General features: G+C 36.1%; 1 protein-coding gene across 1 annotated transcript in view; it reads left to right on the forward strand.

Annotated features, from left to right (window-relative positions):
• LAMA2 (laminin subunit alpha 2) overlaps positions 1–25,634 on the forward strand; it is a 625,852-nt gene that overhangs the window by 550,810 nt on the left and 49,408 nt on the right. Inside the window, 6 exon segments of the mRNA XM_044676961.1 lie at positions 720–844; positions 9,605–9,767; positions 10,435–10,579; positions 15,648–15,786; positions 18,840–18,851; positions 21,933–22,053. Coding sequence (XP_044532896.1) covers positions 720–844; positions 9,605–9,767; positions 10,435–10,579; positions 15,648–15,786; positions 18,840–18,851; positions 21,933–22,053 — 705 coding nt within the window.

Genomic DNA, 25,634 nt, shown 5'->3' on the forward strand with positions numbered 1-25,634 from the left:
ACTTGGTAGATGAGGTAAGACTATAAAATAACAAGACTAATTCTATGAGGCATATAATGAAATGTTAATTTAGAAATGTTGGTTTATGACATTGGGAATCCATTCTCCACCCTTACTTAACTGTTCTTGTCCCCAGGGATGTACCTAGTGGCAAAGTAGCTCTCTTAGATACAGTTCACCTGGGGACAGAGAAAGAACAGGGACAAAAGGAATTAACAGATAATCTAAAAAATTCATTTAAACTAATCATTTTAAGTACCAGCCTCTTGGAATGTTTGGTATAGCTAGTCACAAATGTCAAAATAAACCTCTTGGGAGAGGAGGAAAGAGGAGGAGAAGAAGCAAAAAACAAAGCTAACCTAACTGTTGGAAAACCATTTTTTCTATATTTAGGGTGAATCTCTACTTGTGGAAAAATGATTCCATGAAGTATTCCTACTTTGATTTTACTCTCACTGATCAATATCTCTTTACCTAGAGAATCATCTCAATTCAAAAAATATTTCTTAAGCAAATACTATAGGGCAGGCATTTTAGGCCCTGAGTCTACAAAGACTTGAGAGATTAGAAATTCCAAAGTATTAATGGTTTGGTCATGCTATTTTGGAGCTAGGCCACACAGATGAATCTGACCAAAAAATAATGGCCAGAATTTATTTTTAAGCACTACGATCACAGTTGAGCTAAATTCTAACAAATGTTTTGTTTCCTATGTACAGAAGGCTGATGCTGTACGAGTCATTACCTTCACTGGATGTATGGGTGAAACTTATTTTGACAGCAAACCCATAGGCTTGTGGAACTTCCGAGATATAGAAGGTGACTGTAAAGGATGCACTGTCAGGTTAGTTATAATATGATGTCTCTTCATCTAGTCCTCTGGGTTCTGATGGTCTCATTTTTAGTAGATAGAATTCTGTTATCATGCAGAGGCAACAAATGATCAATCACATAGTTTCTGTTCTATTCATTATATTCACCATAAACATTGGGGTCACTCTGGGTTAGTAGTGCTTAGGCTTGGAAGATTATACACAAAAAAGATAAGAAGGTCTTGTGGAAAAATCTGTATTTAAATTATTATACACAATTAGATTAGGAGGAGGGCAATTAAGTGGTGCAGTGGATGCAGAAAAATTCATCTTCATGAGTTCCAGTCAGGCTTCAGATATTTATTAGCTGTGTAACCCTTGGCAAGTCACTTAACCCTGCTTGCTCCATTTTCCTTATCTGCAAAATGAGCTGGAAAGGCAATGGAAAACCACTCCAATATGTTTGGCAAGAAAATATCAAATGGGATCATGAAGATTTGGGTACTACTGAAACAACTAAGCCCCTTGGTAGAGGAGCAAAAAGGAGGAGAAGAAGCATAAAACAAAGCAAGCCCACTGAACAACAGATACAGAGGATGAGTATAAAGGATTGAGAAAGAAGTGGAGACAAAAGAGATAGTTACTTGGGAAGGTAAAAATAAAGAGTCTGGATCTAGATGCATAGGGAAAATATAAAAATGCTTGTAGGTTGAACAAAAGCATTCTAAAGCAAAACTCTGAAAAAAATTAATTTAGAACATTTGTCTAGATATAACTTCCCTGAGCACAAGAACCATGTCTTCTTAACTTTACATTGATAGAAGTGGCTTTGACACATGCATGACCATGTACATAAATCATTTGACCACTCAGTCCCCTAGGCCATTATTTAAGACTATAAATTGCTGAGCAGTATTAGATCTGCTTTGGTGAGGGAGTTCATTCATCAGGAATCTAGTCCCCCAAAGAAATCAAAATTGAGACTTTGTAATATCATTGAAATCATAGACCATCTGAAAAAAATGGGAAGATTTTTTTTTAATAATTTGGTGGGAAATAGATTTAGTTCAGGGTGTGCTGATAAAGGTTTAACAACCATAGAGGTAAGGGAAGAATGTACCTTTGACACACTTTTAAGTCTAATCTGCATTATTAAAATTTTCTTGTCTAGACAATCAACAAAACAATCAATCAAGCCTTAATCTGTGTAGCATTTGCTATTTTCAGAAGTATAAATGCTCACATGGAGAATTTAAAAATCACTATCTCCAGCCAAGTCAAGCTGGCTAAAGCTCGATTTAAACTCTTGTCAAATAAGATAATATTTTTAAAACACTTAGCATAGTTTCTGGCACATATAGGTAGATTTTGTTTTCATATCAGATATGAGGGGATTAAATTTATGGTTGGACTAAATATAAGAGAATGTAGTTGCTGATTTTAAAAATTAATACAGCTCAAGTCAAAATGCCTTTTTAGTAGCTTTATTTACAAAAAAAGGGGAAGGAGTGAAAGTAGAAAAATTTAAAAGGGTTGAGTAAGAAGTCCAGCTTATCACCCTAAATGTTGTTCCAGTCTCCAGCTCAACCCAGGCAGAGCTTTTAAGCCCTCAGCTAAAGGGCTTGGTATTGAATTAAGAAAGGGTTCAACCCACATGGCCTCCTCCAAGAAGGGGAGGCCTCTCATGAACTAAACTCTCCAGAAGCCAGAAAAGGAGGGTCAGCTTTTTTCACTCACCCAATCCAAAATCCAAAGGGAGAAGATCCAAGACAGTCTTACCAGAAGCAGTTCAAATGCTAGAGTCCCAGGTCTAAGTGAAGCCAAAGACCGAAGTCCCAAGGCAAAGTCCCGAAGGAGAAGATCCTCTAACCCAAAAATTCAGGAGGAAGTCTTCTTGGACAGGAAGTTCATCATCTTTTATAGTCATTTTTTATGTCACTTCCTGTCTCTTCATCCATTTTATAGGGACCAACTGAAGTCTTTAAATTTAAATAGCACTGCTCAGGGAGCCAGTGTTTGTAGGTTCCAACTCTTGTCTGCTGAGGGTATAAAGGGTGTAAACTCTTATCAAAGGATTCTCAAGTTTCTGACTGATTAAATTGAAAGGGTGGAGCTCTCTAAGAGGCTTGCAAACTCCCCCATCTAGTGCCAAGTAGGGGGTGTTCAGACTTTGGTTGATTAAATTTAAAAGCAGGCAAGAGAAGAATCAATCCCATCTTCACAGATACTTCCAGGAATTCATGCTGGATAAGAGACAAACATAAAAAAAAAAAACCCTATGAACAAGATAAACCATGAACAAGATAGAAGTAATGAATTTATCTTGGCTGAAGTGGAAGCATGATTTTTTTTCCCTTTAAAAGAAATAAAAAACATATTAAGGGCAAACTATACTGGTTACATAAAAAAAATAATTTCTGTACCATGAAAAACTTTAAAGAAAGAAAAATAGCTTAGGAAAAATATTGATGGATGATAAGTACATAGAAACACAACAGAAGATTAATCTTTATATACATATATAAAAAACTTTTCAAAATTTATAATTAGTACCAACTCTATAATGGATAAATTATTAATATCTGAAAGGAAAACTTTCAACAGATCATTATTAATCAACACAAATCCTTATTAAAGCAACTTTAAGTTTCTATCTTAAACCCATCGAATTAACAAAAATAATTAAAAGCAATGAAACTCAGTGCTTATCAGGTCAAGACAAATTACCTAACATTTATTCATCACGTAATATGTGCCAGGCATTGGAAGATAAAAATTTAGTTCTTGCCCTGGAGGAACTCACATTCAATTGGGAAAATAACAAATAAACTAGAAAAATATATACTAAGTAAGTTGAAGAAACTCTAAGGGTTATGACGTCAGGAACCAGGAAAGACCCCTGAAATAGTGGAATTTAACCCACCTTGAAGTTCTCAGGGAAACTAAGAGGCATGGGGGAAGAGTGAGAGAGCATACCAGGTCTGAGCGACACATACAAGACACAGCATTGGGATACCGAGTATCAGTTCAAGTATTACAAGTAAGCCAGTATTGCTAGAATGTAGAGTATGAAGAAAAATAAAATGTATAAATACAGGTGCAATGATCAAATATTAGTCCAGAAGGTAGAATATAAAATGTGCTCCTCACTTCCTTCCACAGAGGGGATGAATATAAAATGCAAAAAGAGACATGTTTAGACATGGCAAATGTGGGAAATTTTATGCTGCATTATTCATGTATGGAGTTTTCTGATGGTTGTTCAGTGGCAGTGGGAGGGGCAGTATTAATGAAAGAGGTAGATTATAAATGCATGTAAAAAAAGGAAATTTGTTAAGCTTACACATAACATAATATGTATACAATATAGAGAACCTAAAAGTTTTATAAGAACAGCTCCAGTATGAAAGAGTTATCTGTTCAAATATTTTCATAGTAGAGTTACTTGTAATTGCAAACAACAATCAAAAGAAAGTTAAATATCCCAACTGTGGGGGAATGGTAGAATGGATTGTAATGCATTAATGTAATTGAATGCAATAATTCAATATAGATGAAAAAGTATGACAAATGTAAAGAAATATAGGAAGGCACTATGAAATAATGTAAAGTGAGGAAAAAATAAAAGCAGAACCAGGAAAAAAAAGTTTACAACTATGATCACATCAAAGGAAGAGTGTATTTGGAATGAATGAACAAATGGAGAATTCTGATGGCTAAAAGGTGATGTAGGACAATAAAAAGAGGGCTGCATTTGGAGGCAAATGAGCTGAGTTCAAATTCTGGTTCTCCCAGTGTAAATTTGGTTCAATCACTTTGCCTTTTTTCCTTCTCACATTCTTTTCTTTTTTAAAAAAACCCTTACCCTTAGTCAGTATTAGTTCTAAGAAGGACAGTAAGCACTAGGGAATCGGGACTAAGGAATTGCTCAGAGACACACAGCTAGGAAGTATCTGAGGTCAATTTTGAACCCAGGTCCTCCTGAGTCCAGGCCTGGCACATTTTACCAAGCTGTTCCATCATTTTATTCATTTCTAAAATGAGAAGGTTCGGTTAGATGACCTTTAAGATCCATTCAAGCTCTAGACTGATCATCTATGAAGGAATCACTGAAAAATTATGACATATCCTACATTAGAATTCAATTAATCAAATAGAAATTGTTGCAGAGCAAGTACAATTGATTGCATTAATGTTTCTCTACTATTAATAGAAAGCAAATCTAATTGTTGCATTAATGTTAATATTTTGTAGTTTAGTCACTCAGTTGGCCAAAGGGTTCCTATGAGAACTTCAGAATATAACAATCATTAGAAACTAAACAGTAGAAGGGTTGATGAATATTAAAATTGGCACACACATTTGAAAAATTAGGGAGCAATCAGTAAATCTTGACTTTATTTACAACCTGAGGCATACATGCATATTGTCATAACTTATGTTCCCATAATCCATTCTCTGCTCCATCTAGCACTGCAGGTAGAATATCATACTTCCCTCCTAACATATCAGGAGAAAGCTACAGGGGGCAAGAGTTCCTAAATTATACTGCTTAGTCCCTTCCTTACACCTTCATGTAATTGGACACTAAGATTAAAATAAGAAGAATGACTAAGTGTGTAATATGCCCTTAGCAAAACTTTGAAATAAATATGAAAGCCTTCCATTTATTTACAATTTGCAGGCAGCTATTCCCATTGCTTAACTATAAATAGCAGAGTGTTACTATTCATAAGTAATGAGATTAAGCTTCAGCAACCAGATCTAAAATCAGGAACCAAGAGGGAAACAAGGGAAAGTTAAGGCATAATGATATAGCTCATTAATCATACAAAATGATAGTCACTTTCCATGAAAATGTATTCAATAATAAATAAGAAAACTTTGAAAATCAGACTGCTGGTGAGTATGTTAACTACAAGGGAGCTAGAGCTATAAACCTGAAAGAAAAATTCATTTAAATATTCTAGTTAGAATAAAACATTATTAATATAAGGCTAAATGTTAAACATTGCAGTAACACATTTCAGAGCTTACTATTATTTTCTTTCAATCCCAAGGTCATAAATTCAATTTGGATTAAACTATAGTTGATCCAAAACAGTCTCATAGCAGATAAAATTGGTTGAACCAAACTCTCTGTGCAGGTATACCATGTCAAAATCACCTCTTGTGAATGAATACTATTTGAGTCCCTCCTCAATTTCTTCTTGACTTACAGAATCATGGGATTTAGACCTAAAAAGGGCTATTGGCCAACCCCTAAATTTTCAGATCAGCAAACTGAAGCCTAGAGGAACTAAATCCAGCTCCCCATTCCACATAATCATGTAATGACGAAACCAATACTAGAATCCATATCTCCTTATTCCCAAACCAGTGCTTTCTCCACTATAGGTTAAGTGCAAATTGATGAATTCTAGGAATGTATCTGAATATATTGTCCAGATTATTACTTTTAGTTGTTGTTGTTGTTGTTGTTGTTGTTGTTGTGTGTGTGTGTGTGTGTGTGTGTGTGTGTGTGTGTGTGTGTGTGTGTGTGTGTGCATAAGAGTTGGGGCTAAGTCAGCTTCTAACACGTGCTGGCTATTTGGCCCTAGACAAGTAATTTAACATCTTTCTGCCCCAAAATTGCAGAACAGGTGCTGATTTGAATTAATAGACGGAGTTTCCTCACCAAGAGTTGCCTGTGCTAATAAATCCAAAATTGTATCTATATACATGATAATAGACAATAGGCTAGACCTAAAGTTAAAAAATAAGAGGAGATAATACTAGATCTCATGTGAGGAAATTGCCTACCACCTTCAATGATTCCAAAATATTCACTTTTTTTCTAAAGATTTTTTCCTAAGCTATTCTTTTCCTAATGATACTTTAAAGCTATGAATCACGGAAGACTAGCATCTTGGAAGAATCAAAATTACAGATAAATCAAGGTGTAATAAAAAGAAAGATGTCTTGTAGTAAATTATGCTTTATACTGACCAATACAGCTTGTCTCTGCAGTCGTCACCGGGAAAAAACCCTTGTGATGCAACATGGCCACTAACTCAACAGGTTCTGCAGCCCTTATCTTCTCAGTAGCCACAGCTACTAAAGAGCCAGAAAAAAATATTCTCAATGTCAAAGTCCTTGGCACTGTCAAATGCCTTGGCAGTTTTGATTTTAAGAAAATGATACTAAAAAAAAAGGTTGACAATGTACCCTAAATACCTCTGAACATTTCTATCTGGCTTGCAATCAAATTCTCCTATCTGTTATATATCTCTCCCTATTGGAATATGAGCTCCTTGAGAAAAGGTCTGTCCTGTTTTTCTCTTTGTATCCTCAATGCTTATCAAATTTTCAGTCTTCATTTTCTCCTAGATAGTCTCTCCTCTGGGTTTTTATGGCACATGCTCATGAACATAAGCTCATCTCCCCTGAGCTTAAATCCCACCTCTCTAGTTGCAACAAGCAACTGTCATGTTTCCGTCATGTCTAACTCTTCATGACCTCTTTTAGGGTTTTCATGGCAAAGATACTGGAGTGGTTTGCCATTTCCTTTCCCAACTCATTTTACAGAGGATTAAAGAAGAAAAACAGGGTTAAATGACTTGCCCAAGGTCATACAACTAGTAAGTGCCTGAGACCAGATTAGAATTTAGGAAGAGGAATATTCCTAATTCTAAACCCAGTGCTCTATCCACTCTACTACCTAGCTACCCCACTGCTTACTGGACATTTAAAACTGAATGTCTCAGAAACATTTCAGATACAACTTGTTCCTATAGAACTCATTATCTTTCTCCCTAAATCTAGCCCTCTTCCTAAACTGGGTCTCTGTTTCTGTCAAAGACCCCACCATTCTTCCAGTATCCAAAGTTTGTAACCACAGATTTCTCAGCCTCCCTAATCTCCCTTATCCAAGCTGTTGCTAAAAGTGCCACATTTATCTCCATAATATCTTTCATATCTGATCCCTTCTCCCTTCTTTGTATTTCAATATCTATCACCTTAGATCTCCCTTTTATCTCCACTTACCTAGATTATCACAGTGATCTCCTAAATTAATCCCTCTACCTTGAGACTCTGCTCACTTCCATCCATTCTTCACACTGCTGCCAGAGTTATCTTCCTTAAGCAGAAATGTGACCAGGTCAATCCCCTATTAAATCAATTGTAGTGGCTTCCTGTTGTCTCCAAAGTCACATTTAAACTCTTCTATTTAGCTTTTATAGCTCTTCGGAACTTTGCACAAATCAATCTTTCTAGCCTCATTGTTCCTCCCATATTCTATAATTCAACCAATCTCGTCTTCTCTTTGTTCCTTCCACATGGGCACTCTATCTTCCATTGTTATATCTTTGCACGAATTCTCTCCCATTCCTAGAAAACATTGCCTCGTCACTGTCACTTTTGCTTCATGAATCCCACACGTACTTCAAGATACGTCTCAGGCACTACCTTCTATGTCATACCTTTGCTGATCCCCTCCCTCATCCCCTCCCTATCACTTATTACTGTTCCCATTCTGTGAATATCTTGGTTTTCTTTCTTCCTAGTCACTCTTTTGCCTTATTGTATTCTTCTAACCTCTTAGTGATGAGCCTCTTAGCCCAAACTGCACCCAGTGCTATATGTGAGCCACCCACTTTCCCCAGACAGGGGAGGGAGGAAGTGCTCCCATTGGGCTGATAAACAGAGGGGTGGGTGATGTGAAAAATGTCCTCAGGTGGAGAGGGGTAAGGGAGCAGCCCCCTCCAGCACATGTGCCATAGGTTTGCCACCACACTTCTAACTATCCATATGTATAACTTTTCCTTTGAATCAGAACCATTTGAAACAATTTTTATGTTTTATAGTATTCATTCATGTATTCAAAAAATGCACCTTGCTAGGTACTTATATACAGAATACATGACATATGGTCACTGGTCTACATTATACCCAACTACTTTGTATGTATCTGTGTTTATTCTCTTTTTATTTATTCTGCATATATTTATATGTGCTTGTTGTCTCATTTTCAAATATATACCCCTTTGAGTAGAGATTATTTCATTCTTCTTATTTATATCTCTAGCTCCTAATTGATATCCCCCCCCCCCACTGGAGTAGACACTAAGTAATACTCATTAATAGATTGGTTGATTGGTGGTAGACAAAGCAGTCCTCAGAATATTACCAAATCAATTGAGAATTAGGGTAAAAGATATCAATGAAAAGTGGGACTAAAAAAGGTGTTAGGCAAGGGTAACAAAAGAGAAAAAGATAACCAATGGATAGTCTGTCAGCTGAACTTGAATTGCCAAAGAATCATTTAGCCAAGAGAAGATTTCCAGTGTTTCAGCTTGATCCTGCATAGATAATTTATGGGAAAAACAAGAATTGCATAGGACAAGAAGGCACATTATAATCCATATCAGTTAAGGAAGTATTCATACTGATGAGATCATATCTAATCAGCAAAGTCATTGGTACAGCTCTATGAACCCTGTAAATATGTAATAAATATTTTTACTCATTACTATTACTATCCTGTGAATATCTTGTTGATTTTGTTCCTAGTCCCTCTCTTTCCTTCTTGTCTTCTTCCATCCCATCCCATATGTATAACATTTCCTTTGAATCAGAAGCATTTGAAACAATATCTATGTGGAATTACATTATCCATTTATTTTTAAAATGTACCATGCTAAGTACTCATATATAGAATATATAAGACATGGTCACTGAGTGACAGCAGTTTACAACCAGTGTATTTTGCATTAAATTTCTTGACTTATAGATTTTTTTTTCTTTTCTAGTCCACAGGTAGAAGACAGTGAGGGTACTATCCAGTTTGATGGAGAAGGCTATGCTTTGGTCAGCCGCCCCATTCGCTGGTACCCCAATATATCCACAGTCATGTTCAAGTTCAGGACCTTTTCTTCAAGTGCTCTGCTGATGTACCTTGCCACCAGAGACCTGGTAAAAAAAATCACAAAAACACACGAACATAAACACACACCACATTGGTTGGATTACATAGCTCACAAATGTACAGGATCATTTTAATTAATATGAAATAACAAGAAAAAGAAAATGGATTTGTTGTGTAGCACCCAGTCATGAATGATGCTAATAGTAAACAGAATTTATTTTGCTTTAGTAGCTATAACTCCAAACACAAGCTTGATGTGATTTTCCAAACATCTTACAATAAGAACCGAATAGACTACCAAGTACCCTGTTTGGAATCTTGTCAAAGCAAAGCCACTATCCCAAGTTAGATGTTTGTTCAATTATTCACAAACCTTTCAAGATACCCAGATGGATAATTATTCTTCTAGGATACTAAATTATAACCTAATGGCTTACTTGATATTCTATCCAAAGTGCCTCATTTACACTAAAAGTAGGCTTTTCTTTCAATAAAACCTATCTCAATAGCTTTATCGTAGCATTTTACATCATTAGAAACTATATTTCACACATATAAGTGGGTACATCCAGCTCCATAAGAGCTTCTTTTCTGATGTAGCACAGAAATCCAGAAAAGAAACCATAACTGTCACAAATCCCTCAGTAAAAGCAAAAATTCATTTCTTTATAGATGTATTTGTCTAATCACTGGTATTTTTGGCATTATTAACAGAAAGATTTTATGAGTGTAGAACTCACTGATGGACACATAAAAGTCAGTTATGATCTGGGTTCAGGCATTGCTTCTGTTATCAGCAACCAAAACCATAATGATGGGAAATGGAAATCCTTCACCCTGTCAAGAATTCAAAAACAAGGTGAGTTTTTATAGTGATAACACCCTAAGTACTTTAATTATCCCATCTAGTGAAACTCACCATCTAATCTCAAGGAAGATGGTGTCCATAATTGTCAGTTCTCAGAAGTTCTGTAAAAAAATTGAGATAGCCAATTCTTTTGCTTAGATTATTATAGGTGGTTTGGGTTAGATTGGGTGACTGATTGAAGTGTCAAATGGCTCTTCTGTCATTTTCTTTTGAAACTGGGAACTTAATTCTCAGGCATAAAACTGTTTCACAACTTACAAAATTACATCCTATAATAGGTTTGAAAAATGTTTTTTCGGGTAGTTCCAAGATTAGACTTTCCCTAGAAAGCTGATAGAGAGTAAATGGCCTTGGATCCAAGGCCTTTAGGAAGAATTTCCAGGGCAACATGCCAGTGCTTCTTGTTTCTTATTCCATTTTCTTAAGTCCAAAGTACCAAAGAGATGATCAAATGCCTAAATATTATCTGAGGCAACAGTTGTAGTCTAAATATTTAATAAGTTCAAACATATAATCCCATAAATACCCAAACCAAACAGGATATAGAAAGGTAAAAAAAAAAAAAAAAAAAAAAAAAAAAAAACTTTTAGCTGACATTTATTAGGCCCCAGGCTTACAAATCAGTGCTCATTTTTAGCTCAGAAAAATTGTATTACATTTTCAGCAAAATTTAAGAATTTTTGAGGTAAAAAAAAAATCACAGTTTCACTATTCTACCTAATGTTGTGGAATGTAGGAGAAAGCGTAATGAATTTGCAATCCTAGAATCTGGATTCAAATTTTAGCCCCATGTCTTACTGTACCAAATGACTGGATGTATAAACTCTCTAAGCCTGTTTCCTCATATGTATAATGAAAAGGTTGACCTACATAGATAATCAATAAAGTCTTTTCCAGCTATAACATTCTGTCTTACAAATGTACCCACAAGAGTTTATCTTGTCTTAGAATGAGAGGTAACTCAGTGGTATGATGAACAGAGTTCCAGATAGAGTTAGGAAACCCAAGTCCAAATCCTAACTCAGATACTTTGTGGCCCCAGGCAAATCACTTGACTTTTTTCTTTTAAAAATATTTATTTATTCTTAATATGCTTTACTTTTAAAATTTTGAATTCTAAATTTTCTCCCTCCCTCTTATTCTTCCTCCCACTCATTGAGAAAGCAAGCAAAAGATACATTTAACCTGTCTCAGCCTCAGTATGTCCATCTGTAAAATAGGAAGAGCATCTATCTTACAGGGATATTAGGAGACTGCCAGGTGACTCAATGGATAGAATGGTGGGCCTGAAATTAGAAAGACCTGAGTTCAAATCCAGCCACTGATACTTCCTAGCCGTGTCTCCTTGGACAAGTCACTTAATCTCTGATTGCCTGACAGAAGGATCCACTAAAGAAGGAAATGGAAAACCATTCCAGTATCCGTGGAAAATTCTATGGATGGCTATGGTCCTTAGAGTCAAAAAGAGCTGGAAACCATTGAACAACTAACAACAACAACATAGGAATAATGAGGACAAATTGATATATTTATATATATATATATATACATATATATATAACACTTTGTAAATCCTAGCTATTATTATTAAATTTACACACTTAATCAAGGATAAGGAAAAGACTTCTCTCCAGGGAATGGAGTTGCAAACTCTGCATAGAATAATCTGAACAAATGCCAAAGAAAGGTTAAGTTCTATAGAAGAAGGCTATTTTTCTCTATTGAGTCCACCACCCTGCTTTGTGGATCTGAAGAGGGTGAGTTGCATTTGAGCAGATACATAGCAAAAGGGATTCTCAGGACATCAAAGTGAAGAACTGTAAGGGTCTGTGCCTCTTGCCACAGGAACTACGTATTTCCTTTTTTTTTTTTTTTTGCCTGTCTCCCTTTTCACTGCTGTCACCTGTTGTTTCTAATTAAGTCCCAGCCCACCGCAACCATTGTGGAAGAATCTCACAACGTTTGCCCTCTGTTCCTATCGTACCACCAAGCATGTGGCATCCTTGAGTTTTTCTCAGTATTTTTATTGCTACCAACTACTAGAGGAAGCTAAGTGGTACAATGAATAGAGTGCTGGGCTTGGAGCCAAGAAGTCCTAAGTTCAAACCTAACCTCAGACACTTATCAACTGTGTGAGAATGGTCAAATCATTTAATCCCTATTTGCCTCAGTTCCCTCAACTGTAAACTGGTGATAACAATACCACAAAACCCTTAACCATGTGAGGTTGTTGTGAGGATTGAATGAGATAATATTTGTAAAGTGCTTAGCACATAATAAGTGCTATATAAATGCTTAGTCCCTTCCCCTAATAATATGGGGGAAAAAAGAGGTTAAAAAAGGGATGGGGAGAATGAAATTTTGTACTCCCCCCAACGTTTTCTTTTTCTTTTTCTTTTTTTTTTTTCACTGAGAACCTATAAGGAAAGGTCAAGTAGTAGTACCTCAGTTCTAATCATAGGAAAACTAGGTCTAAATTACAGGGAATATTCCTCTGCCATAGTTCAGACTCTATATAACTTTCAAATTTTAACCAATAAAAAGTATGAGGTTATTTCCCTGAGAATCTTAGTTTATTAATGGGGGGTGTACAATCCCATTAACAAAAAATAGATATTTCACTAGTCTCCTAATTGAAAAGAGCCTGAGTGAGTCTTGATTCTCTCCTTTTAAAGAGAAATGTGTCCTTTTTTCTGATTGGCCAGACAGTTCATCCCTTGAACCTCCCTTGGCAGTCCCCACTGGTAGATATTTAAAAAGAGGAAGTTGATTTCAAGATCTAAACTCCTCCCTTATTCCTTCATCACAGGGGAGATTGATGTTAGCCTAGATCAGCAAGACTCAGCATACCCCAGCAAAGTGGGGTTTGGAAGCATACTTTCAAATGGATCAGAATTCACCATGGCTGATCAGCCCTACCTTTAAACCTTTTAATCCTTTTAAGATCTTAACAAGAGACAAAATTTCCCAGCCAGTATCCTGGGGCATAGGGAGGTGGAGTAACCCTAGCTTGAAATCAGACTGTTTCAGCCTGACCTTGGGAGGCTGAAGGGGGAACGATTTCATATAGAAATATTACTAATAACTAATTAGTAATAATAATTACAAATAATTCAATATTAATTTTCTTCAACTCTCTGAGAAAATGTAGAGTATGACAGGATTCAGGTGGTAGAAACAGTAAGGAAATGGACTGAGGAATAAGGATACTTTCCTAAGGGTAGAAAGAGAGGCAGTAGTTTGAGCCAAGAAGAACTTGGTGTCATCCATCTTCCTTTTCCTCATCACTGACAGTCCTGTTATCTTAGACTCAGGTACCCCTGGACCATATGAGAAATAGGAACAAGGCAGAAGTTTAGGATTGCCTCAGGCATAAGAGAATGGAAATAGGAAAGGAAGAGGGAGGGAGTGGGGTATTTTGTGTCCAACTCCCATTCTTGAATGATCATTTTAAATATGACTGGAAGTCAGAGGCTGCCTGTAATAGAATGTAAGTTTATACTTCAGATTTTTCTGGGAAATTCAAGAAATGTCTTGTTGAATCTAGGTTGAAGAAAACTCCTTAAAAGATCACATATTTATTATATTTCATACATAAATCACAAACTAGGTTATAGCCCATAACTCTTTGATCTCCAAATGAAAAATCTCTAATGACATAATGTATTTTAAAAAAGCTGTGTAAGCTGTAAAACACTACATAAATGATTTCTCCCATCAATGTCATCATCATCATCACAATCCCCTCTTTGATTTGTTCATTTTTCTTATAAGCAGTTTCCTGGGAAAATGTGCTTCTTATCCTCCCCCATCAGTAATGGTGTGGAGGTCTGATGCATTTATGCTTATATTTTTGATTGTATTGAAATATTTTGAGAATCCCTAATTTGATCAAAATAGCTCCTCTCCCCACCAATGCAGAAAGCAAGCCCTCTAGGCCTTAATACCACTCTTCTGTGAATTCCTACATGCCAAGAAAGACTTCCTTAAGGAGGCATTCCTCCAGCAATGACCCATTCTTAGCATTTTGCTAAGCTAGATGTCATATAACAGGCTTATATGCTTTAGTGTGGTCCTTATAGCTTTGTAAGACATGTCAGTGCTTGTGATCCCCTGCCACATATAGCCTTCAAGAACCAACATCACTGCCACACAAAGATGAGACATTAAATAAGGCCATTTGTGGGAGATTTTGTTCATATTTTTCCAAAGAGGGAGAGACTGACTGGATCTATGCTTTTGCTAATTCAGGAAATTCCCATGTGGAAATTTATTGTTGTCAGGATTGTTTTATTGTTCTTAATCATGTCCAACTCTTTTTATCTCTTGGGGGTTTTTGGCAAAAATACTGGAGTGGTTTGCCATTTCTTTCTCCAGCTCATTTTACACATGAGGAAACTGAGGCAAACAGGTTGTCACTTACCCAAGATCACACAGCTGGTAAATGTCTAAGGCCAGATTTGAACTCAAGTTTTCTGACTCCAGGCCTGGCACTTTATCCACTGCACCACCTATCTGCCTCTTATGGGAGCCAGGTACAAGTTCTGAATTGAAATCCTGCCTTAGACACTTTTTAGCTGGGTGAACCTGAGAAATCTACTTAAACTCTGAGCCTCAGTTTCTTCATATGCAAAATGAAGAGGTTGTATCCCAAAACCTCAGAGGTCTCTATCAGTTTAAAACCTATGATTCCATGAAATTCCCCTCACTCATACAGATTGATATGCAATGCATAATCTTAAGGACTTGCCTTAAAGTTTGACAGGTAAAGCGATTTATTGGTCCATGGTCCCTTAGCTCATTTGTGTCAGAGGTACAGATTGAATCCAAAGATTCCTGACTTGCAGGCTGGCCCTCGAACCATGAGACCACACTTTGCCTCTTCTTGTAGAATACTGTTAAAAGTTTGGCAAATGGCTGTGATATTATAGAAGACTGAGAAAAGTGCTATTATACAATTTGAGTATCAAAGTGATTTTCCTTAGAGGTAGTACAGGGGAAATGGGATATTATTCATGTTTGTGATTTAAGCTTTTAATATTTTTTTCATCTCTTCTAGCCAATGTCTCTATTGTAGACATAGAGACTAACCAGGAGGAGAACATAGCAACAACATCTTCAGGAAATAATTTTGGCCTTGACTTGAAAGCAGATGACAAGATATATTTTGGTGGTTTGCCAACCCTGAGAAACCTGAGGTAATGCTGCTCAAAAGTACAACCCAGTATTCTTTTGTTCAAGTTCAAAGCTAAGGATGAGTTTTCATAGGTGGCTTTTAAATCTAATAGGACTTTGCATTTTAATTACAGTATTTATCAGTTACTGACTTAGGGACATCTCATCTCTGGATTTTTGAAGGGGATAATCAGAAACCATCATGCATGCTAATCCAATGTGAGGCCTCAGAAGCCGCTGGATACATTTGATATTTTTGTTGACTTGTTTGCCTAAATTCACCTGATGAAAAGAATTGGACACTTGATTAAAATTTAGGTCATTATCATTGCAGTTATTCTCTTTTCACATTCACTGATGATGATAGCACAGTGACTAGAAATTGCTCAATGTTCTGAAAAATTATTCAGCTTTCTATGGGTACAGTATATATTTCTGATGCTCAATAGCATCATAATGGTGCATTGGAGTTCTCTTATTAGTTCCTCTCATGCCATTCTGATTTTTCTTGTCTTCATGTCAATAATTTTGCTTTTGTTTTGTATATGTATGTTCACTGAGAAACTAGGAAGCTATTTTTAGCTGAAAATGCTTTTGTTTAATATACATTTCATGACCCAGAAAAATTATGAAATATATTTCTTATGTAGTTCAATGTATTTGCAATATTCCTCAAGAATATTGTAAGAGGGGAAATTGTAAAAGGCTATTGGTACTCATAAAATACTTTGAAATGATTGGAGAGGAATAGAATGAAATTAAATGGTCTCTTTAATAGGAATATTCCCTATCACAGTCTTTGTCATGGGTGCTACAGCCCTCTCTCCAACTCTCTATGATAAAAGGTCACATTTAATGCCAGAGCGATTTTAAGATTTTTTTTTTTTGGTGGCAATTAAGACAAGGACAGAAGTGAGAGTCCTGCAGAATATAGTTAAGAGCTATGGAGGTGGTGATAATTTCAAGACTATATAAATCAGTGATTCCCAAAGTGGGCACCACTGCCCCCTTGTGGGTGCTACAGCGATCCAGGAAGGCAGTGATGGCCACAGGTGCATTCATCTTTCCTATTAATTGCTATTAAAATTTAAAAAAAATTAATTTCCAAGGGGCTAAGTAATATTTTTTCTGGAAAGGGGTCAGTAGGCCAAAAAAGTTTGGGAACCACTGATATAAGTCAGCATGAAATTTGAGTCTCTCTCACACACACACACACACACACACACACACACACACACACACACACACACACCCTACTTCTAAGTTGTTCATTCTATTGCTATGACTATTTTACACTATGGGAATTGGCAGTGACCTTGAGTACCAGTATTTTACCATGACTAAGTATAGAGAGGTATAATAACTATAATGTACTGTATTGGGATCCTAGTTAACTAGCAAATGTTAGGATGAATTTTTAAAATGTCTCACAAGAAAAGTAATTGGAATTCAAACATATTTAAATATTTAGTGAATTTGTCAAGTAACTATAATTTTCTACTACTAGGGAAATCCCAATATCATTTCTTCAAGAATTTGAAATCATATGCCACAAGTTCTCTTGCTACATTCTGTTATGAATAGGTGGCTGCACAGTGAATAGAGCACTGGTCTCAATTCATCGTCATGAGTTCAAATCCAGCCTCAGAAACTTACCATCTGGGTCTCCCTACACAAGTCACTTAACCCAATTTGCCTCAGTTTTCTCACCTATCAAATGAGCTGGAGAAGAAATTGGCAAATCACGCTGGTACCTTTGCCAAGAAAACTCCAATTAGGGCCACCAAGAGTCAAACACAGCTGAAACAGCTAAATAACAATACTAGCAACAATACGAATGAATGAAATGTAACTAGAATAGACTTCTTCATCTGAACTCATTTCATTTACACATAGTGATGACATACAGTTTTTCACAACCCCAAAGTGACCATGCAGAAACTTAAGTCTAAGGAAAAACTTGAGAAGCTAAAAGAATAGGTCTATTATGTTGACTTTATTAACTATATGCTTAATGTATATGTTCCAGTTTTAAAATTACCGTGTTTATAGTATAGCATTTTATAATTCTGGGTTTGTTCCTTTTCACATTATTTCAAAAAAGAGTCAAGAACTTAGAGACACATAATTTGACTACCGTCATGATCCCAACGATGTGATATAGTGGTGCAAGATACATGTGGTAGGGCACAAAATATTTGTATAATATTGATTACCTCAGAATCTTGAAAAGTTAACATTTACAAGATCTCCATAAATTGTTAAGAAAAGAGAAAGATTTGCAACCACTCTTTAGGACAAGGGTTCTTAATCTAGGATTGAGAACTTTAGAAATATATATATTCACATATATATATTTATATTTCAATATAACTGATTTCCCTTAGAAGCAGTTCTATATATTTTATTTTGTGCATTTTCAAGCAAGGTTTTGAAAAGGATTCCATAGCTCACTAAGGTGCACCAGTAGGTGCTGGCTCAGTGGAGAAATTGCTAAACTTGAAGTCAGGAAGACCTGATTTCCTTTTCCTTTCTCAGACACTGGCTGTCTATATGTCCTTAGTAGGTTATATGACCTCTCTCACATTTAGTTCCCTCATCTGTAAAGTAGGGATTATCATAGCACTTCTCACACCGGGTTGTGAAAAAGAAATGAGATAATAATTAAACAGTGTGAAAACCTTAATGGCTATTTATTTAAATGTTTGTTGTTATTATTCACCAAATTAACAAAGGAGTCCAGCAAGCTAGTCACACACAAACACACACACACACACACAGAGAGAAAGAGAGAGAGAGAAGGTAAGAACTGCTGATTAGAATAATAAATGACCAAATTAAGGCAGAAATTTTCGGAGTGGGGAAAAATAATATCATTCCAACAATTTACTTATAGGTTATGATAGGGAAAGGGCATCTTTACATATATGCTCACTGGCAGGTTTTGTGTTATTTTTCCTTGTTAATTGGTAGCCAATTCATTCAGTATTCAGAGCTTGATAAAACTGTTTTCTTATCCCCTAAATGGAATGCATTTATGAGTAAATGTTCTCTTTCTTTTTTTCCCTTATCCTAGTATGAAAGCCAGGTAAAAATTACATTTATGCATGCCTCCTTCAGTGCATGGGTTGAGTAAGTACAGCTTTTTAGAGAAAACAGCAGTGCAGAAAGCATATCAACGCTGTTGCCAGCTATTACTGGGTATATTTTACAAACAAGTGGTTCTTCTTGAAACCCTTTTCATGCTCTTTCCTTTACAAAGATACCATTTGTAGGGCATGCGCTTTCCAATGGTTTTCTGAGAATGGCAATGGACAGACTCATCCACCCACTCTTCCTTGCCAAGTCTATTTCATGACCAATCTCATACCCTTTGAAGGTACCTATCTAGGCTCAGAGATAAAATCTATGACCATGAACCAGAGTAAAGCGACCTGACCTACAAATGGTTCAAACCCATGACCTTGATCTCCAAGAACCATGCTCTCTGCTAAATAGCCCAACCTGCTCTCCCTAGTGCTTAGCATTGCCATGTTGCTTTTTGCAGACCCACAGGTATGCACAATCCTCACAGCCCTCCAAAGGTTCTCTGCACAGCTGTTGATGTATCGCTGTGTTTATTTGGAATTGGCTTTGGAGCTGGCTGAAAGGAATATGTGTATAGACTGTAGTTAAAACTACAGTAACAGATGTTTTCTCAGTATAATGTAGTTTCCAACAAAGAAAGCTGAGGTAAGGTCTCCAAACTTTTCAGAGCCAATATTTCTTATTTCTAGCCAAGAATTACTGTGCAGGTTTCTCTAGTGGCAGGTCAAGCCCAAAAGGATCTGAGAGTCTCAGTCAGTCTGGTTAGAACTAAAATTTGGCATTTTGGCCCCAAATCAGTAGACCGACTGCCAAATTTCTGGGCAAGAGATGGAGAATTAAATTCTCTATGAAGAATATATTCATCTAGAAAAAGAATAAAAGGAACGGAGATCCAAAAATGAAAGTACAATAGAAAGAAATGTAGGGAATTTGAGGGAACCAGGTGTTTTATCCTGTAATGTGACAACTGGCTAAATTGCTGGAGGGTGCTGTGCTTGCTGAAATGCAAAGGCTGGTTTTCAGTAGAAACATATGCTAAGGAAAATGTTCTGGAATGAACTTGTGTAGCTTTGTAATTGTGTCCTTGAATGATGTCCTTGAGTAGAGCAAAAATCGGAGATTTCTCTTTATGAGTGGTGTAGAGGGAGCAAGATTTCCTTCTATCTTTCTCCCTTTCATTACATAAGGACTTATCTTCTATGCTTTCCACCTTATGGAGCCAACTGAACGATTATGTTTTTAAACTGTTACTTACATTTCCATAAAAGAATCAATGATACTTATTTGGAAAAGAGGGTTAATTAGTTCACATAGGCTCTAAGGATTTGATGAGTCAATCTCTCCTTCCCATTATGGAAGTGAATACGCCAAGCTAAAGAGATACATAAGCTTCCTTTGGTTCCAAAAAAACATTTAAGTTATTTTAAGGGCTCAACAGAAAAGAAATTATCCCCAGAAAATTCAGTGTTTCCTTTCTAAGATCTCAGTAAGTTTACAGAAAGGTTCTTAAGATCAGGAAAACATTACCAGAAATAACCAATCAAATCCAAGAAGAGAAACCAAGGCTAAAACAAATATCTGACACCCAGTATGACTATGCCAGCTTCTAGTTTGTTCTCTTCCTATCACTCATGACCTGAGGTGTTTTATCACTGAACCAAAGACAAGTCATATCTCTTTGTGACAATATGGGTAATGGAAAGAACAGTGAACTTGAATTAAGAGATATGGGCTTTAATCTTAGCTTTGCCATTATGTGACCCATCCAAGTTACAGTCTTTGTGGGCCTCAGCTTCCCCATCAGTAACGTGAGAAAGAAGGTTGAAACAATCAATCTCTATGGGTTCCTTCCTTTCTCAGCTTCTTTGATTCTCTAGATCAGTGGTTCCCAAACTTTTTTGGCCTACCACCCTCTTTCCAGAAAAAATATTACTTAGACCCCTGGAAATTAAATTTAAAAAAATTTTAATAGCAACTAATAAATGCACCTGTGGCCATCACCGCACTCCTCGATTGCTGCAGCACCCACCAGGGGGTGGTAGCGCCCACTTTGGAACTCACTGCTCTAGATGCTCAGGCTGGGTATATACCAGCTAGCTAACTATTGGTAACAAATAGAATTATTAGCCATAACCTTTATGTACTACCATTTGTTGATACTCATCAGATAGTTCTTTCAAATGCTAACAAACAACTCATAAACACTTATTAAGTACTCATTTTGACTAGAGACAGTTAAGATCCACTGGAGTAACTTCAGGGATAGATAAATGACTTACTAGTTTTAAAGTCAGTGTACAAAATTGTTACATTTAAAAGAGTAAGGAACAAGCTGCTGGAAATAAAGAAGGAAGGAAGGAAGCAAGGAAGAAAGGAAAGGAAGGAACGAAGGAAGGAATCACTTTATGTCTAACATAGTAAATCTTTTTTCAGCTTTTAATAAGTGAAAATATGAAATGTCGTTTCTTCTTGGAATGTGTTGCTGCTTTAATCTAGACTAAGGACGTTGGAGTTAACCTGCAAACCTCTTCAAAAAATACCATCAAGGGTGAATAAATGTACTAGCTTTTGTTAGAATTGGAAGCTTTAAAGAGAGATCTAATTTTATTCTGTTCTTTGATTAGGAAAAAAAAGATATGAAGGAGAAAGATATTTCATTTTTAATTGAAGATTCCAAAATTAAAGGACTGAATCTTTTAGCAAATATTTCTTTACAGGATTTTTTTTTTTACCATTGGGTTTATTCAATCTTCAAAGTTCTATGTTGCTTGGAGGAAAAAAAAAACTACTTGTTTCATAGTAAAAAGCTGAACACAGAGTAGGACCTTAGAACATGCCTAATTGGTGGTTGTATATTGCAGAAATTTGTTCATAGACTTTTCAGGTTGGTTGGTCACATGCATATTTGCTTGACAAATTAAGTAAATTCTGAAAAGCAAAGTGCGCTCTGTACATGTGTGCACATGCCTTTACATGTATGTCTGCAGCTATGCTTTTTTTGCTTCATATAGCTTGCTCTGTAGCCACAAGAATCATTCAGTTAGCTGCTAAACTGACATTGTTTTTTATTTTATTTTGATAGGCCTGAAGTAAACTTGAAGAAATATTCTGGATGTCTCAAAGATATTGAAATTTCACGAACACCATATAATATACTTAGTAGCCCTGATTATGTTGGCGTGACTAAAGGATGTTCACTTGAGGTTTGTCAATGCTCATTTGCCTCCAAAACATATTCTTACCATATATATCTCATACCTGGATAGAACATGCTATTGTTTAAATAAATGCCCTCAGACAGATTCAACCTCCACATAATGTAAACTATAGTATCACTATACATGAACTGTGAAGTGGGGTTTTTTTTGTCCCATGAATTTCCATTGCCAAACTGAGTTGGTGAAATGATAGTTCACAAAATAATTATTCACATCCAGCAGTTTGTCTATAGCTTGGATCCAGTGTTCTTTTCATATAAATCAAAGTTACCTTAAAGCACAGATGCTCCAAACCTCAGTCCTCTTTGCATCCCACAATGTTAAAAGGGGGTAGCTTTTTGTTATAGTGGGGACCTTTAAGGAGAGATCTAATTTTATACTTTCTTTTTGGATAAGAAAATCTAGATCCTCAAAGATATATTGACAGATTATAACAATAGGCCAAATCTATTAAGATGAAATTGAAAAAGAAAAAATGAAATGTGCTGTACTTGGATTCCAAAGAGCAACCAGGCAATTACAGAATGGTGGTAGCACATCTAAAGAACAATGAAAGAGACTGAGTGATTTTAGTAAAGGGCAAACTCAATTCATTATCACTTTAAAATAAAACAAGGCACTCAAAAAGGAAAAAGGCATAGCATGCCAGAGTAATACTTCATCCTTCTCAGACCACGTATGAAACATTTTGTTCAGTTCTAGATCCCTCATTTTGGGAAAGATTCTGGTAGACTCAAAGGCAGGAAATCAGTATGGTGAAGAGACTGGAAAACACAGCTTATAAAAACAGTTAAAGAAAGAAGGGATATTTATCTTTAAAAAGAAGTATCACTATATTCTGGAAGGTCAATAGTTCCAAATATTTGACTGCTATGTGGAAGAGGGATTTAGATTTATTCTGCCTGGTCATAGAAGTAGGTAAGGTGGGTAGAAGATGGAGGGAAGCAGATTTGACTTAAGTGTAAGGAAGCATTTCCTAACAAATGGAGCTGTCCTAAAGATCTCTAGAATTCGTTTTTCAACTCTAGTATTCTATAAAGGAACATTAAAAACTTGAAGGAACCCCTTAACTGCTGTTGTCCATTATTTATCCACTCATATCACAGTTAATCAGCTCTTCCTGGAAACCTTGGAGAAAAATAAAGAAACTAGCACCTTTATATCCCACAGTTCCACCTGACTGTCTTGTGTGTGGCTTTCAAAAATATGAATTATTTACTCAGGGTTTGCACATATGAGAGTGAAAAAATAGACTATGCAAATAATAACCAACTTAATCAATTACTTAGAGCATCATGGAACTTCCAAAATTATTCATTTGCTTTAAAATTATGTTTTAAGTACAAATAAAAGATTTTAGTACCCCCAAAATGAAATAATATTTTATTTGGCTTCCTTCAATCAAAATGTTTATCATTCTAGAAAACATAAACATGCCCAAAAGTTAACTCTGGAGTCATGTGGCTTCTCTCTTTAGGAACTCTATGTCCATTCTACCACTGTCAATCCCAAGCAACCATTTTTGGGTTTCTAGGGTTCTGCTATGCATATCTGCCATCACTGGCTCTGCTGTCCAGCCTCTAGCACATGTCTCATCCTATTGTAAGATACCTATCTTCCACTCAAACGAAAGCTGCTCGAGGTCTGCATAGACTTATGAGAGATATAGTTCCAAAAGGAACATTGGGAAGATGAAATTCTATGTGCCAAATTAGAACTCAAATTTAAGAGGGAAATAGAGATGAATCTACCAATCTGACTGCACAATTTCAATATTAAATGAAAACTGCCACAAGAGAAGAAACCATACAGGCCCCTCTAGCTCTTAAAATTCTGTCTCTCAGACTCTTACTGGTACCTCAGGGCTTCTACTGTTCATACAACTGAATTGATTTATAGTCGCAAATTGGAACTCCAAATCATAGAATGGGACCAGTTCTGCCACAGTGATTCTAGATGCACCCTGGGAAGCCTGGGGATAAGAAAAAGGGAAATGTAGATGGAATTTAATCTTAAAGGAATGGAGCTGAGCCCCTTAAAGAAAGTTTTACTGAGAACTTTAATCTTCCAAAGCCCAGCTCTCATTCACATTCAGAAGAGATACATGGGGATGAAAAATTGGCTATAAAATGAATACCCTGTGTGCTTGAAATGATCATTCTGTAAAGTCACTTTTCAGTAAACAGGAATTATTTTGCAACTGGTGGATGAAGCAGAGATTCAGTGTAGATAAATAATAAAAAAGGAACAATTGACCATATAGTATTTTTATCTGAACTGTCCAAGCTTCTTGATTTGAAAATTGTAATAAAAAGCTCAGGAGATTATTCCTTCTGCTAATATTTGTCATTTAAATGTCTTAGCTAGACCAGAAATACTGTAAGGACAGCCTGCCTTCTAAGACGCTCTTACTTTTTTTGTCCAGAAAAGCTTGAGTCTTTGACAGCTGATCCCTAAGCATAGTGTGTGTGTGTGTGTGTGTGTGTGTGTGTGTGTGTGTGTGTGTGTGTGTGTGTGTATTTTAACTTCCAAAGAGAATCAAACTGGCCTTGATAATTTATTAAATCATGTAAAGGTAATTGATTTGTTAGCTTGTGACAAAATGTACATCATATATTAGTAATATCTGCCTGTCTTGATTGCAGTAACAGGCCAGTAATAGTGAACAAGCTATCCATATTTATGCTTTATTTATGTGTTTGATTCATCAGTAAAACATTATTAATCAGTTGATGAAATGAAGGAGAATGATTAATTTTCAGCCTTTTCAAGTCAGATGTAACAAACCTTGAAAGCCCAAAATGGGATCATCTTTTATAAGTTGATAGGAAAACTATAGAATAAAAACTCACTATTCACAATTCTGATTTAAGATAAAACTGTCCATCTGGGACAAAATTAATCTGAAAAAGTATTTTTAAGTATTATTCAAGCATTCACTTATTTAACAAGTAGTGGTGGTCCACTTGCTTTTTGTGAGTCTTGTACTTAAAAAAAAAAAGCCTTACTTTAAGTCTTAAAACTGATACCATGTATTGTTTCCAGTGCAGAAGAGTGGTAAAGGCTAGACAACTGGGGTTAAGTAACTTGCTCAGGGTCGTACAGCTGGAAAGTGTCTGAGGCCAGATTTGAACCCAGGCCCTCCTAACTTCAGGGCTGGCTCTCTAGCCACTGAGCCACCTACCTGCCTAGATCCTTATATTTCTTAATTACAGTAATTGCTTGTTCTTTCCCCTCTAAGATTATATTGTATGTGTCTACTTTGTACAAATCTTTTATATACCTACCTATGTACATGGTGGATTGTAAATTCCACGAGGGAAGCAATGGTTTTACATTTGTCTTTCACAGTGTTTGTCCACTTAGTCCAGCACCTGAAACATAGTAGGATTTTAACAAATGTTGTTAAATGATTGATGTCCAGTTAAATGATTTGTCCAGTGCCTTGCATTTTGCTTGGCACATAGTAGATGTTTAATAAAGGTCAGATTTTTTTTAGTGGATTTGAACATGGGAGAGACTGGACAGCAGAATTAATTTATATTCCCATTTCTCATTCTTATTTC

The sequence above is a fragment of the Gracilinanus agilis genome, chromosome 4 (assembly GCF_016433145.1).
Source record: "Gracilinanus agilis isolate LMUSP501 chromosome 4, AgileGrace, whole genome shotgun sequence".
In the NCBI taxonomy this organism is placed as follows: domain Eukaryota; kingdom Metazoa; phylum Chordata; class Mammalia; order Didelphimorphia; family Didelphidae; genus Gracilinanus; species Gracilinanus agilis.